At 54.4% G+C, this 15738-nt stretch overlaps 1 protein-coding gene across 2 annotated transcripts in view; it reads left to right on the top strand.

Annotated features, from left to right (window-relative positions):
- Positions 1-203: 203 nt before the first annotated feature.
- Positions 204-15738, top strand: part of DPYSL3 (dihydropyrimidinase like 3) — a 29105-nt gene continuing 13570 nt past the window's right edge. Inside the window, exons 1-2 of one of the 2 annotated variants that reach the window (XM_058815019.1) lie at positions 204-497; positions 14825-14913. In XM_058815019.1, coding sequence (XP_058671002.1) covers positions 204-497; positions 14825-14913 — 383 coding nt within the window. Of the gene's footprint in view, positions 498-8895; positions 9010-14824; positions 14914-15738 lie in introns of those variants that run through there. The other variant, XM_058815020.1, reaches the window with a different exon arrangement.

Raw genomic sequence — 15738 nt, 5'->3', positions numbered from 1 at the left:
CAGCGTCCCGGGAGGGCGGCCGGCGGCAGCGCCCGCACAGCAACGCCCGGCCCGAGGCACACCGGAGCAGCCGCCCCCGGGTCGGACCGAGCGCCACCCACCGGGTCCCGCCGCCCCTCAGCCTCCCGTCGGGTCCGCCCCGCCCTGCGGCCCAGGCCCGCCCCAGCCCGCCCCGTCCGTCCCGTCCTGGCGGCGCGGCGGGGATGGCGGCGGACGGGCGGCGCGACGACGAGGAGCTGCCGGTGTACCTGGCGCGGCCCGGCTCGGCGGCGACGCCTCGTCCGAAGCGCGGGGGGCTCTTCTGCAACGTCGAGGGCGCCTTCGAGAGCAAGACCCTCGACTTTGGGGCGCTGCGCGTTGGGCAGCGCCGCGCCCCGCCGCCGGCCGGCCCCGACCCTCCGCCCGCCGCGGCCCCCAGCCCCGGTCAGGACGCTGGCGGCCTCCCCGCCGCCGCCGGGGACGAGCGGCTCCAGGACCCAGCCCCCGCGGACGACAGGGTAGGGCCGGCGGCGCAGCTGGGCCGGGACGGCGGGCGCGGGCCCCGGGGCGGGGTCTCGGGGGCGGTGTGGGGCCGCGGGTGGGTCCGGCCGCCGCTCGCCCCTGCAGGAGCCGCTGGTGGTGCTGCGGGGGCTCCCCCGCCCCGGCCGCCCCGCGGCAAGGCGCCGTCGCGGCCGGCCCCGGTGCGCGGAGCTCCGCCCGCCGAGCGGGCTGTCGGCGGGCTCGCCGCGGCACCGGCACGGTCAGAGTCGCTGGCTCGGTTTGCTGCAGGAACTCTTTTATACTTTTATGAAAGAATAGCTACTCCCGCGGCACCGAACATGGAAGAAAAACAAAAACAGTGGGGATTTTGGAGCTGCTGCTTCAAACCAGGCAGATCCTTATCTCTCATGGACACAAACTAGAAGTACCACACCAGCAGTGGGGGGCGGCACATTGATCTGGAAGTGACAGCTTTGAAGGTATCGCTAGGCACAAAGTTTCTCAATTTACACCAAAGTGAAAGGGATAAATTAATCCATGCAGCTCCACACTATAGTCCTGCTGGAGGGTGAGATGGCTTGCTGTGCTGGTTCTGGTCCTATTTGCACTAGCAGTTGGGCAAGAACATGATTAAGTTAATAGTGTTGTGTGACTATCTTGTTTGGGATTTCAGTGGTCCTGTGGCTCATTTTTGCATCAGGTGAGTAAGGCTATTCGCTGTTCTTGGTCAATAAGTTTGTTAGGAGCTGAACTTTTTAATAGCCATCTTAAGGTCACTCTTTTTCAACTGTGAACAGGGGCAAACCTCCTCCCACCTCCCCCTCCCCCTCCCCATTTTTGAAGATGGAATAAAAAATCACCTGCATCGTAGCACAGAGAGGTGTAGTGGTTATCTTGACATTCTGCAGAAACCTCCACTGGGTCTGGAGTGCAAACCCTGATAAACAGCAGACGCTGGTGCTCTGGAAGCCTAACCTCACTAGCATGAGCCTAGTGGAAGCACGGCAGTGAACTGTGGTAACTTGAGCTGTCTCGATTTTGGGGAAAAGCATCAGGCTGTCCTAAGTGTCCACTGTCTTCTATAGGAATGTCTAGCTAGGCAATGCTTAATTTGAGCTTTTTTCATTGCACTTTAATTTTTTCAGCCTCTGCTCTTTGGTTTCTTACTGGCATGGTTTGGCATGTTTCTCAATTCAGGTTCTTGAGCTTTGCTCCTTTACAGCTGTTTTACAAAGTCAGGAACAAAATTAACATTATTCCTGTCAGTATCAACCTTGTCCACGTGGTTTAAGTAGCAGCTGCAGAACTAACCACTGCATTAACAATTTTATGCTGTTTCTTATTGGAAAAGGAGCTGAAACTCCTGACAGCCTGTCTGCATGCTTTGCTGTGAGCTTTTCTTTATTAGCTGTGCCAAAAATTCAAAAAAAGCCTTGTTCCCTTTTAAGGTCTTATGTAGACCCTTATCTCCGGTGTTCTGTGGCTGAGGATTTCCTTCAGCAGCTCCTCTCTTCCTGATGATTTCTGCCTCTAGATTTCTTCCTCTCAGGCCTTCAGCTGATAAGCATCAGGAAAGTAAGGGTCAGTGAGTAAGTAACTCCTTTTATCTGTACGTCTTGCCTAAGAGGGTGGGCACCTTCATGTATGTGTTTTTGTGTGTGCCTGGCTAGAAGGAATTGTATGATTTGGTATTGTGGCTTTCAAGCTTTGAGGCGACCCAGAATAGGACAGTGCAATGGGAAATGAACCGTGCGTGCTGAGCCCCATGCCTGCACAGCCATGGGGAGTTTCCCTGCGTTGGACTCTACAGATTCAGGGCAAACAAAGGCACTTTTGTCAAGGCAAATTGAACTTTGAATAATTTCGCAGATTAAGAAACAGTGAGAGAGCTCAAGTCATCTACTCTTGCCCAAGCAACTTGTTTATTAGAGAAGCTGAAAGTAAGAGACTTGCCTGTGCCCAGGACAACAGACAGATCTGTCTTCTAATTTTTGCAGTGAACAGTTTACTGGAAGTACAACAGACCAACACACCTTGTTTGTTTGTTTGTTAGTTTTCCTATAATGATATTAATCACAATTAAAGCCCCAACATTTCTACAGGAGACAACTCCAGTGAATAAATGCCTAGTGATAACATGTGGTGTCATGCAACTGGGCAGCATAATATAGACTCAGGCACATGGTCCAACCTTGCTTTGTTTTATCACAAAGTCTATTGGAAGGATAAAAGCTCGGCTGTATATTGAAGCACACTGAAGCCATAGTGGGCATATAGCTCAAAGCAGTTGGGAGCTATGCCTTTGCTCTGTCAGTGGGACTTTGAACTTTGCCAGGGGATGTAGGGACAGAGAGTGACAGTCATTAGCGTGGTGGCCCAAGGGACTGCTGTGTGGTTATGGGGAGCTGCCTCTGTGGGCTGGTGGGCTTCCTGGGGAACAAGAGATGCGCACCTGAAGTGTCCTTCAGGTGCTCTTTGCTCAAAGCAGGAGGTTAGTTTCCTTGCTACTGAGTTCCGCTGCAGCAAGAGTTTTTGCCACACAAGACTTAAGATTTGGAGGAACAACACTGTGGGGCCAGATTCAAGGCTGATCTGGGCTATTTGTTGTTTGTAATAAGAGTGATTTAACTCAGTGCATGTTTTCAGCAGTAATAGCCAGTGTGGACTCTACCCTTCTGAAGTGTCCTGTAGTTTTCTCTGGGAGTGTCATGCCATTTGTTAGCCAGAGTGGATTACTGTGTTCACGTTACTATCATGAAGTAAAAAGAGAGTTTCTCTGAGGTCACAGACAGCACGCTGTGAATTCCTGTGGCCAGGATGTCCATGGAAGGCGGGTGATGCCTGTGCAGGTACTGAGAGCCGCAGTCCTGGGCATCCGCGGAGGCAGCAGGGCTCTGAGGAGAGGGGAAGGAGCCTTACACCTGGTGCCTAGGAAGGTCAACCAGCAGCCTGTGGAGGCATCCTCCACATTTCTCCTCAGTGCTCAGCCATGCAGACACCCTGCATTTTTACCCTCCTGTGCAGTCACACAGGCAGGAGCACATGGTGCTCGCCCCCAGACACTTGGTCCTTCCTGCTGCACTCAAGTTGTCATTTCCAATGCAACTGGCTGTGGTCCCACAAACATGGGATTGTGGCTTCACCTCGGGCAGCTCCGTTGGCTGGAGAGGAAGGGGAAAAGAAATGCATGGGAAACTAGTGGGCAATGAAAGCAGGCAAAAAGTTCGTCCCCTCCACAAGACTGGGAGGAGCCAGTCCTTTGCTTTTTCCTGGTGTGTGTGATATCTAGCTTGTGATACACCCTGGAAATACAGGCAGGGCTGCCTCAAATGGAGAACAAAGCTTGGACTAACTTGATCCTCTCTTTGTTTTTCTGACACTTGTAAAATGTGCTCTGACTTCAGCATTCAGCTTTTTGGTTTCCAATGCCAGCAATTTATAGCAGGAACACCAAGCCAACAGCAGTCTGTGCCTCTTGAGGCAGCTTGGCACAACCTGCAGTTGCAGTTGTGCACTGCCTTTAGCAGTTGAAAATCCTGAATTTGTGGAAGGGATCCAAAAGCACTTCAATAGCATTAACACCTCAGTATCACCCCCATTCAGCATCAGCGTTTTGGTTTTACTTGTTCTTTTTATAAGAGAATAATTTGGAGTTACATCATGTTTGTTACTTTAACAAACAATAGGAACAAATCCAACCCACTGAACTAGTTCCTACATAACAAATGCAACAGTTAAACTTGCATTACAGTTTGTGGAGTTGAATACTAAATAATCAGGTCTTAATTGAAAAAAATCCCACTTATATGTGTTTCTGTTTTTTAAGAAATCTGATGCCTGAAGCACAGCAATAAGAGTCAGTTCTTTGGCTGCTTGTGCTAGGACAGAGGTTATTGCCAGCACTTAAGCAAAACTGTTGAGTTTGTTATCCCACCCCCCTGTTTAAGAAGACAGATATTGGATTCCATGGGAGTTATGCAGCAGGGCAAGATTTCCAGAGAAATTAGGGATTCAGTTAAAGAATTCCTGCTTGCTGCAAAGAGCTTATGTTTTGCCACAAAACTTACCCTAGCATGGAAGTAGTGTGATTTTTCACACTAGCTCGTGGCAATGGTCCTTGGTTTCCTTCTGTCCTCGCTCTCAGCTCTGGGGCTCAGGGCTTTGGCAGTGGCTGGCCCTGGTGTGTGGGCAGTGCAGGGGTGGCAGGGGCAGCCTCTGGGGTACCTGGCCTCTGGGGCACTGAGATGCCAGGCCAGTCTTGCTCTGCCAGGGTTTTGATATGATGGTGCGAGTGTTATTTGGGCTGATGTGGTCTTGAAAACAACATGCTCTTCTCAGGAGATGTTGTTCATTGTGGAATTTGTAAGCAGAAAAGAAAATGGGTTTTGCAGCCAGGTGCAAAACAGATAGCCAGCTCCGCATTGACACAGCCTGTTTTCAGCCTGGTGGAGCAGATATTTCCAGGAACGTGGCAGGGGCTGGGTATGGTGTGCAGGAAGTGTTCTGGGGGCACAGGACATCCCACTTTGGTGAAAGGATGGTGTTTCTGTCCCTTGGATTCACTGCCTCTGAAGTAACTTAACCCCTGAAAACTCATCTGCTGTGAGAGCAGAGGGGACTGTTTCATGCAAAGAATATGTGTGGGAGGAGGAGATTGTATGCATGGGGCCAGGCTGGCCTGGCAATCTGCTGAACATGATGACATTTGAGCCCAGATAGTTCCATGACTGGTGATATCCACCGAATGTTGGTTGTGCCTGTATGAGAGTCGTTGGCCATGGGCTCAGGGCTGGTGGGATCTGCTTTTTCCCTTTGCTCTAGAGTTGGGTCAGAAGCCTCCTGGTCCTCATAGAGGGGGTTGAGCCAGGCTGCTGAGCACTGCTGGGCTGCAGTCAGAGCTGCATTTGTTCTGGTGCCAAAGTCCTGGCAGCAGCGTGGGCCTTCGATTCAGTCTTCACACCACTGGTGCTCCTCACGCTGCTCTTCTCTTTTGTGGCTGCCACAAACACCTGGAGCCATGAGGAACTTTGGAGCTCTGCCATTTTAAGTAACTTTCAGATTGACCACGCTTCTCATAGCGGATATTTTAAAGTGTGTGAGTAGCGCCTCACACACTGCACCTGGAAGAGATCCTATGGAAAAAGTTTTTTTCTGTTTTGAATGTTTTGGGCCCAGGGCAGGGTGTTTGATTGTATTTGTGCGAGTGTCACATAGCAACCATGAGGAAAGCACATCTCTTCAAACTAGGGATCTGGAGTCACTGTGGCTGGCCAGCATCCAGGGGGCTGATGCAAGCTTGACTCTTGAAACTGTCCAAGTGTTGAAGTCAGCAGCATCTGTATAGTCATTTATCTATTATTAACTAATTAACTGCTGCTTTTTCTGAGTCTAGAAGTTAATGTGGTACCACCAGGCATGGGGATGCTCATAAACTTTCCAGAAAATGTGTGAGTGAAGTTTTGAGAGGTTTGGTGATGGGAGTTGAGGCTGTTTCTCACCTCCCAGACCCAGCCAGTCTATTTTCAGTAGAGACCAGGACCCATTCTTGATGCATTGCAGTGTTGTGACAAGAACAGTGTGGTCTGGTACCTGATCTTCTCCCCACAGGCTTTTGGTTGCAGAGGCTGTGGCACAGCACTGCTCCCCCATTCACTGCCTGGTGCTTGCAGACACCCCTGCCCATGGATCTGACATAGAGGGGAAGGTTTCCAGCCATCTCTTGCTGACTGCAGGGGTGCAGCAGCTCACCAGGGAAACAGAAGAGCCAAGCAGCCCTTACCATTTTGCCAGTATTTTCACAGTCCTAGTAGTAATAAGTAAGTTGTTGAGCCTCTGCTGTCTTTGACTTCAAACTGGTGAAAGGTTTTTGAGTTTAGAATAAATACAAATTCAGTAAAACTAGCCAAGAACTTCAGCAGAAGCACACAGAGTAACAGACTCGGTGGGTGGTAAAAACCTTAGGCTGGGTTAATGCAGAGGACATGGTACTGACAGTCCACGCTGCTGTCACCCACTTCTCTCAGGGCTTTGTAGCAGTCAGAGCTGGCTGCAGTGTCAGGGGTTGTGCTGTGAGATGGCTCTGCCAGTGCACACACTGGGGAGCAGGGTGCTAGTCAGGCCCCAGTTCAGAAAGCAAACTGGAGGGAGGGTTTGGGAGTTGGTCACCCAGGTCAGATGGCTTGTTTTTCTGCCAGAAAGTAGAATTGGATTTACAGCAATGTCCTTGCCAGGTGTGGCTGTAAAATTTTCCTAGTGGAGCTGCCTGGCAGCAGGATCTGTAGGAACATCTTGCTGATGGTGTTCAGAGCTCTGCGCAAGTGTGGAATTGCAGCTGGCCTGGAAGAGAAAGCAAGGTTCAGGGTGGCCATGGTGTTACGACCTGCTGGCAACACAGCGGATTGTGGCAAGCAGGAAAGGGTAGACAAATTTGTCCCATTGTGGTACAGCTCTTGCTGGCATGGTCCTGGCCAGCTGTGGGCCAGGTGCGGCATCATCTGTTTCAGCACATGCTGAGTACTTGCAAATAATTCCACCATTCAAACCTTCTACCAAAGTCACAGCAGAGAAAAGGGAAAAAGTCCTTGGAAGAGTCCTTGCCAGCACTTGTAGTGTTTGCATTGCATGTAGGATTCCTGGAGCCAGATGTGTAGTGTATTTTATTATTTTTTAATGTTTCCAATTCTTGTGCATGTGAAAGAAGGGTGAGGTGATGCAGGTGCATTCCAGCAGCCCAAGACAGCCTGTTCTGTTACAGACCTTGTTCATTCTACTTGCCAGTGCTACATGGAAAGTCTTGGCCAGCACGGAGCCCTGATTGTGGCCGCTCCCATGGGCCATCCCCGCAGGCTGGGTGGAGACGCAGACCGACAGCGTCGGTGCTCGATGCCGGTGCTTGTTGCTGGTGCCGGTGCGTGGTGTCAGTGCTCATTGCCAGTGCCCGGTGTTGGTGTCGGTGCCCGGTGTCAGTGCTCGTTTCTGATGCCCAGGGCCAGTGTCAGTGCCTGGTGTCGGTGCCCAGGGTTGGTGCTCGTTGCCGGTGCCCGGGGTCGGTGCTCGTTGCCGGTGCCCGGTGTCCGTGCCCGGTGTCTGTGCCCGGTGTCTGTGCCCGGTGTCTGTGCCCGGTGTCTGTCTGTGCCCGGTGTCCGTGCCCGGTGTCTGTGCCCGGTGTCTGTGCCCGGTGTCTGTGCCCGGTGTCTGTCCGTGCCCGGTGTCCGTGCCCGATGTCCGTGCCCGGTGTCTGTGCCGGGGCCGGTGCCCGGTGTCCGTGCTCATTGCCGGTGCCCGGTGTCTGTGCCCGGTGTCCGTGCTCGTTGCCGGTGCCCGGTGTCTGTGCCCGGTGTCCGTGCTCGTTGCCGGTGCCCGGTGTCTGTGCCCGGGGCCGGTGCCCGGTGTCCGTGCTCGTTGCCGGTGCCCGGTGTCCGTGCCCGGTGTCTGTGCCCGGTGTCTGTGCCCGGTGTCTGTGCCCGGTGTCTGTCTGTGCCCGGTGTCCGTGCCCGGTGTCCGTGCCCGGTGTCTGTGCCCGGTGTCTGTGCCCGGTGTCTGTCCGTGCCCGGTGTCCGTGCCCGATGTCCGTGCCCGGTGTCTGTGCCGGGGCCGGTGCCCGGTGTCCGTGCTCATTGCCGGTGCCCGGTGTCTGTGCCCGGTGTCTGTCTGTGCCCGGTGTCCGTGCCCGGTGTCCGTGCCCGGTGTCTGTGCCCGGTGTCTGTCCGTGCCCGGTGTCCGTGCCCGATGTCCGTGCCCGGTGTCTGTGCCGGGGCCGGTGCCCGGTGTCCGTGCTCATTGCCGGTGCCCGGTGTCTGTGCCCGGTGTCCGTGCTCGTTGCCGGTGCCCGGTGTCTGTGCCCGGGGCCGGTGCCCGGTGTCCGTGCTCGTTGCCGGTGCCCGGTGTCCGTGCCCGGTGTCCGTGCCCGGTGTCTGTGCCCGGTGTCTGTCCGTGCCCGGTGTCCGTGCCCGGTGTCCGTGCCCGGTGTCCGTGCCCGGTGTCTGTCCGTGCCCGGTGTCCGTGCCCGGTGTCTGTGCCCGGTGTCTGTCTGTGCCCGGTATCCGTGCCCGGTGTCCGTGCCCGGTGTCTGTGCCCGGGGCCGGTGCCCGGTGTCCGTGCTCGTTGCCGGTGCCCGGTGTCTGTGCCCGGTGTCCGTGCCCGGTGTCTGTGCCCGGTGTCCGTGCCCGGGGCCGGTGCCCGGTGTCTGTGCCCGGTGTCCGTGCTCGTTGCCGGTGCCCGGTGTCTGTGCCCGGTGTCCGTGCCCGGTGTCTGTGCCCGGTGTCCGTGCCCGGGGCCGGTGCCGGCACCTGCCGGGCCGGGCGGGGCGGGGCGGGCGCGCCCTGCGCGGGGCCAGGCCCGGGCGCCCCCTGGCGGCGGCGGGCGGCGCGGTGGGCGGGGCGGGCGGCGGCCGTCCCGGTGCGGCGGGTGCGGGCTCGGTCTCGCCTTTGTGAGAAGCGGCGCGGAGGCAGAACGGGCGGCGGCGGCGGGTCGGGCGGGACCGGCGGTACCATGTCGTACCAGGGCAAGAAGAACATTCCGCGCATCACGGTGGGTGCGGCGGGGGGAAACTCGGTGCCGGCGTCCGGCGTTGCGGGTCGGAGCGGGGCGGCGGCGTGCAAACAAAGAGCCGCCGCCCGCGCAGGTGTCCCGGCCCCGCTGGTGACCTGTGCTGGGCAGAACCCGCGCCCCCGCGGGAGCAGCGCGGGCTGGACCGTCGGCGGTGCCCGGTGCCCGTGCCCGGTGCCCGTGCCCGGTGCCGGTGGGGTGTTCCCCCTGCGGGGCCGGCCTCCCGCACGGCGCTCCCCGTGCTCGGTGCTCCCGCCGAGCAGCTCCTCGCTCTCGCCGTGTCAGGTGCGGCGGTACCGCTGCGGCGCTCCGGGACCCGCCCGGGAGAGGCGGCGGCCGGCGGGCCGGCCCCGGAGCCGCGGGAGCCCCGGTGCCAGCGGTGCCGTGCCGCGACGCTCCCCGCGGCTCGTCTGCTCTGATCTCTGCCGGACGCTCTGCTCCAGGCTCGCCCTGCGGAGGGCTCGCTCCTGGGAAGGCAGTCTGCTCTTTCATCTTGTTGGCTTTTCGCTGGCTTCATTGTAGCTCCTGGGTTTTCTATTGAGGACAGTTCTGGCTCTCTGAAGAAAAAGGAAAAGCAAAGCTGCTCTTAAAGAAGCATTAAGATCTTGACCACTGTAAAGAGAGATTCCTTTGTCAGCCTAGAATCAGATGCTTTCACAAGCAATATTATGGCTTTACACATACTGCCTTTTCTGTATCCTTAGACCACAATGGAGACACCCCCTACTGCTGCTGCAGGTGGGATTTTTCCCATTCTCTGGGGCTTTTTCTTTATGATACGCCTAATCAATATGCTGGGCTTGTGCCTGCTCCACTGGGATCCAATGGCAGCTCTCTCCCCTCAGTGGTAATAAAATCTTCCAAGCTGCTTGATTTATCCCTATTAAATCCTTTGCTTTTTCCTGAAGCTGAAAATGCTGCACTTCTGCCGCCTGAGCAGTGGGGAGGTTGGGCTTTCATGAAGGATGTATTGGAAAACTGGGTATTTGTACTTCCCAACAGCTATTGCTTCAACTGCCTAGTGTGTTTCTGGAGATGCAGAAACAATCCCTTCTGGTTCCTCTTGTACTCAACAGTGCTGCAGTCAGTATTTGTAGTCAGTTTCTGCCAGTAACAAGTGAAAAATCAGAGTTTGCCTATTGTATCTGTTTGCAGCAGTTTCTCATCTTTTCCAGGACAGCCATTTTAGTGGAGAGGCCAGGAGCACGAGTAAGTGGTGCATGTGTTAGTGTGAGATAAATTTCTGTGCAAATTATTCCCAACATGAGTTGTAAAAGCCTGGTCAAAAGCTGTATGTGACAGGCAAGACTGTGGTCATTGATGGAAGGCTGGGAGGTGCAGGCATGTCTGTCAGCTGCGCCGTGGAGGAAACACAGGGAGGGAGGTTAGCCAAAGCTTTGGCTTTCTCAGCGATGGCTCCATCAGCTTGGTATGGATGTGTTGCTCCTCCCTGTCTCCTGTTGCGCACCATGCATCAGAGACCACTAAACATCCTATTACGTTTTACATGTGTGCTGATTCTGGGGTGCCCAGCTCAGGAGAATAGCAATTTCAGATCTTGTGTGTCTGTTGAGAGACTTTTTATTGGTTCCTTTTCTTTGGCTGTTTGGAAGGGTGACCAAAATATTTCCCCTCTTGCAGTATGTTTTTCTGCAGGAAGAGAGGTGGAAGACTAAAATCTTGTCCTGATTTTACAAAATACCTGTTAACAGAACTGTTGGTTGAATTAAAATTACTCAGTCTTTGTGCTTTTGTCATAAAATCCTTTCCTCGGCCAGGTAGACTGGAGATCCCATATTTTTTCCTGGTGTGAGCCATGCCCACCCCAGTTACCCTGCTGGAGCCTACAGACATCATCTCTGTGATATCTCTGCCACCTCTGAAAACAAGGAGGTGTGTGTGGTGTTGGCCAGCATGGTGTACCAGGTACACATGGGGAAGGAGGCCTCAGTTACTGACCAGCCAGGTTTTGGTGAACTGGTAGCTATCAGTATGTCATTTCTAAGCCACAAACCGTAGGGAATCACAGTGCAGCTGGCAGCTATCTCTCCCTATGACACTAGCCAGGGCTTCTTCCGTGCTGTTGTGTGGTGCATTAGTAAGGAGGAACCATAAGCTTCTGATGAAACACTTCTGCAATTAGTGTCTCTGCTTTTACAAGGGAAAAAGCAGTAAAACCATACACCTGCTTCTGTGCTTCCCTAATTATGCCCTTGTGCTTTGTAGACGAGGTGAGCACTGTTCTTGGCTGGGTTCAGCAGCCTTCTGGAAGTGCTGCCTGCCTTTCTTTCTGCAGCATCACTCTGAAGACCACCTGATACTTTGGGATCTCAAAATGACCAGATGATGCTTAAGGGCACTAGGAGCAGAGTGTGGGCATGAGAGAATGGATGATGGCTTTGAAAGCTTGATCCCAAATGCAGACAGGCAGAGAGACAGGGAGAGTTGTGCATAAAGGCTTACCAGCATGGAGAGGTGTTGAGGGCTCGTGGCAAATCCGGCAGGTTTTGGCAGAGCTGCTGGAGGGAAAGCTCCAGGCTTGGCCTCGTAGGCGTCTCTTGTGCCTGAAGGCACCACAGCGGTGGCAGAGGAGCTGCCTGGCTGCTTTGGAGGCAGTGCCCGCAGTGCAGGTCAGTGCCAGGGCAGGCAGGGCTGGTGCAGCTCGTGCCCACGGCTGCTTTGGGGCCCTGTGCCCAAAGGCCGTGCTGGGCACTGCTGCTCCCTCCTGGCCAGGCCCCAGCGCTCCTGCTGCACGAGGGCTTTCCCTCTGCTCACAGGCTGATGACACAGCCTGACACTGGCTGGCAAGAGCTGTGGTGGGTGTACAGAGGCACAGTGAGACCTGATATGGGAACAGCGCATTTATTGTGGTCTGGGGCTGCTCTGGGAGCGTGCACTGAAGAAGCCTAGCTGTTAACTCAGACTCATTTCCTCATAACTGCTTCATTCTCTTCCTTTCTTCTTTCCCTGCCTCTTGTCACCTGGGTGCACTCCTGAACGGTGCCAGAGCCTGTAGGCATGTCATTTGGATTTTCCTTATTCAATTTAGTTGCATTTGTTTCCTTGCAGTCAGTGGATGGGTGCTGGTGCAGTCCCTTCGCTGTCGGGTGGGCACGGTGGGCTCTAGCAGTCCCTGATCTCCTGAATGGATGCCTTGTTTGTGCTTCAGCCACTGTGGATCTCTCAGTTTTGTGTACTGACAGTTAGCACTGAGCAGCCCTTCACATCTACCACAGAATGACCTCTTGTGAGTGTGGAGCAGGCATATTTCTTGAGGTCATATTAACACTTTATTTAGTAATTGCCAATGGGACAGTCTCCTGCACCTACCTGTGCTGCCTCTGCCTGACTGCCTTGGCTTCCTCCAGTCTGATGTGCAGGGAAGGGCAGGCCAGCATCCGTATTTGCTGATGTTCCCGCACTCTAGTGAGAACCAGCTCCAGGAATTCAAGAAAGCAAGTTAGAGAGGGCAAGACAAAAAAATGGAGGGTTGTTAGTGGATTTGGGAGGGGAGATTTTTTGTTGTTAGTGTGTCTGTGCTCAGGGCCCTCAGCCCCAAAGCTGAGCATCGCCCAGCGTGTGCCCCATGGGCAGAGGCGTGGCACAGTTGTGCTCTGGCCCAAGCACCTGGGGCTGCCCAGCCAGTGCACACCGGCTGTTCTTGTGCCCCAGCTGCTCCTGAGACATGGTCCCCAGGGAGGCCTGGCCGTGGTCCTCCGGTCGCCGGTCAAGATCACGGTCTCCGTGTGCTCATGGAGTGCAGCATGTCGAAGGAGCTGTGCATGGAGGGCTGTGGCGTGCCCTGGCTTCCAGGCCTCCCTTAGCACAGTTTGGGCACACCTCTGCCCGATGTGCCCGCTGGGCTCAGGGAAGAAGCGGGGCTGACCCCGGCTCCGCTTGTTGGAGGGGACGCTGGGTGGCAGGAGAGCCGGGAGCAGCTCAGCTGCGCTCTTTTCCTGGTGGCAGGAGAGGCTCCCTTGGGCTGTGCTGGCAGGGAGGGTGAGATCCCCTTGTCGGGGTGCCGGCCGTGTGCGGGGCCGCGGGGCCGTGTGCGGGGCAGTGCGGGCAGCCCGGGCCGTGTGCGGGGCCGTGTGCGGGGCAGTGCGGGCAGCCCGGGCCGTGTGCGGGGCAGGCGGGGCCGTGTGCGGGGCCGCTCCCCGGCCGTGTGCGGCGGGCTGGGCTGGGCTGGGCTGCGGCGGGCTGAGCAGCGCGCCGGCATTCCCCTCCTTTCCCCACCCAGTTCCTTTGTCTCCGCTGCGTGTGCATGAGATTGCTGTAAAAACGCACGCGGGGCTCTGGGCTTTGGCTGCTGCCGGGATGCAGGAGTATTCTTTGCATCCTTCTGTTGACAGAAGAATGCAAATTCCCCCTATGGTGGCGATACTTCGGAAATGGCCCCAAGGGTAGCGGGTGGAGAGCAAACCCATTTCCCTGCAGAGCAATTAACCATTGCCAGAGCGTCACAGGGGGAGGCTGGCATGTGAGCCCTGCTGAAGGCTCTGGTCGGCCTTGTCCAGGCTCAGACTGTGGAAAGGGAGTGTATTTACGTGCCAAAACCGGGGCTGTGGGCAGCGGGGGTAACAGAGAGGAACGTAAGGTGTGGTTAAGAGCTGAAGAGTTGTTGGAGGTGTTTTAAGCAGTCGGGTACACAACATGTTCTCTGGCACAGTGGTTAGCCTGTGTCACCTGAATCCACGGCAGGCATATGTGACATCAGGTGGTTTGCCCCTCTACTGCCTGCAGCTGCTTGTGCAGCCTTGTGCAGGTGGAGGTAGGTAGAAGAGCAGGACCTCAGCCATCCCAGTTCCTCTGGACAGGGTCTGTTTCCCACAGGACAGTGCCCATCCTCTCCCATCAGTGTATGCTGAGTTGTCTGGTCCAAAAGTGGGAATGCAGGAAGAGCATAAGGACAATTCTGGTTGGGGTGTTCCTCTGGCGTCTGGCTGTGCTCCTTTGGAGAAGGCTGCTGGCCATTTTGGTCAATAGAAAGGAGAACAGAATAGGTGGTAAATCATGAGGTTGGAGTGCAGTCCAGTGCCTCCTGTTTTTTTGTATAGACCTGTGAAATGCCTCAGAAGCATTACCCCAAGCACAGCAGGAGAGTGGCAGATTAACAGCTGATTGCCTGTCCTGTTGGTGGTTTTTGCAAGGTGGTAACAGAGGAGAGTAACTCGTCTTCTTTAATGCAACTTATTTTACATGGTGTCATTAGAGACATGCCCTTAGTACAAACTTGCTCTAAATGCTGATCTGTGGCTCATGCTGGCTGACAAGTAATATGCATAATGTCCCAGCATAGGAAGCTTTTGACTTCTCTCTGTATTAGGGAAGCATATTTGCTGTGTCCCCAGTGACTCTCCCCTGTGCTCAGTCTGCCTCGGTGGTGTTTCTGGCAGCCCTTCTCCCACTTAGAAACATCTTTAGGAGTATGACATTTTCAATCCTTGCTCTTGTAGTGTAGTTTGGAGTGCTGACACAGGTCCAGTGACCTTTCTGCAGCATCGGTGGTTGAGGTGAGCAGTGGGAGAGCACCTGTACAGCATGCTGAGAATCATAAAATCATAATATTTTAAGGGGTCGGAATGGACCTTAAAAGATCATGTAGTCCAAACCCCCTCTAGTGGGACACTTCCCACTAGATCAGGTTGCTCAAGGACTTAACCAACCCAGCTTTGAATACCACCAGCATTGGGACATCCATAACCTCCCTGGGCAACCTGTTCCAGTGTGTAACCACCCTCTCAGTCAAAAGTGAAGCATGTGTGTTCTGACAGCTGCTGTGCTCTTCCCTTTTCAGAGTGATCGTCTCCTTATTAAAGGAGGGCGAATAGTCAATGATGACCAGTCATTCTATGCTGACATTTATGTGGAGGATGGCCTCATAAAGTAAGTATTTGATTTCTATCATCTTCATCTCCTTTTAAACTGGCTTCAGGTTGGGTGGTTATTGGCTTTTAGTGGATGTGATATGTGCCCAACTTGCCAGGCAGTAAAGCCTGATAACCCTCTCTATTCAGAGGCTCAACTCTCTGCTGTGTGTGTAAGCACATATGTGATTGTCTCATGTGTTCTCAGAGGAGTTCCAGTGACTGAATTGCTGTCAGGCTTGTGGGATCGTGATACTGCATCCATTGTACAGCAGAGTTGTTTCTAATTGCACCAGGAACAAGGTTTATCTTTGACTTCTCTTTTGCCCTGTGTTAACTGTATTAGCATGAATGACCCAACACAAGATGCTGTTTGTTAATACTTACAAGGATAGTGCTGTGCTGCAAGTCATCTGCATCCTTGAGATTTCCAGGAATTGCAGGGAAACCTCTGGGTTCCCCTGGCTTCTCCGTGTCTGTCTCAGAGCTGCAGGAATAGCTCAGTTGTTTAAAGTTTGCCATTCAAACTTGGCAAAGGAATTGTGCTGGGCCAGCTCCACACTGGGTGAAGTGAAAGAACCATGATATTTATAGCCCTGAGATTTGAAAAGGCATTGCTTGCTCTATGGTAGCAGTTATTTGTCCAGCCTTACCAGGGTGGTAGATGCTAAATATCCACCATCAGATAAATACTTTGAGAAGTGTGAATGTATTTTTATCTGGTGGACAAGACCATTTGTGATCGACAAGTGCTTGTACACAGGCAGGGATCAGAGCCAGCTTCTGGTGTTGCTGTGGTGCATGCTTTCTGAGTATTCGTGGGCAAATCACTGAGTCTCATCTA

This window comes from Ammospiza caudacuta, chromosome 16 (genome assembly GCF_027887145.1).
Source record: "Ammospiza caudacuta isolate bAmmCau1 chromosome 16, bAmmCau1.pri, whole genome shotgun sequence".
In the NCBI taxonomy this organism is placed as follows: Eukaryota; Metazoa; Chordata; class Aves; order Passeriformes; family Passerellidae; genus Ammospiza; species Ammospiza caudacuta.
The sequence above is the reverse complement of the archived record's forward strand: the minus strand, read 5'-3'. Positions and strand labels throughout refer to the sequence as shown.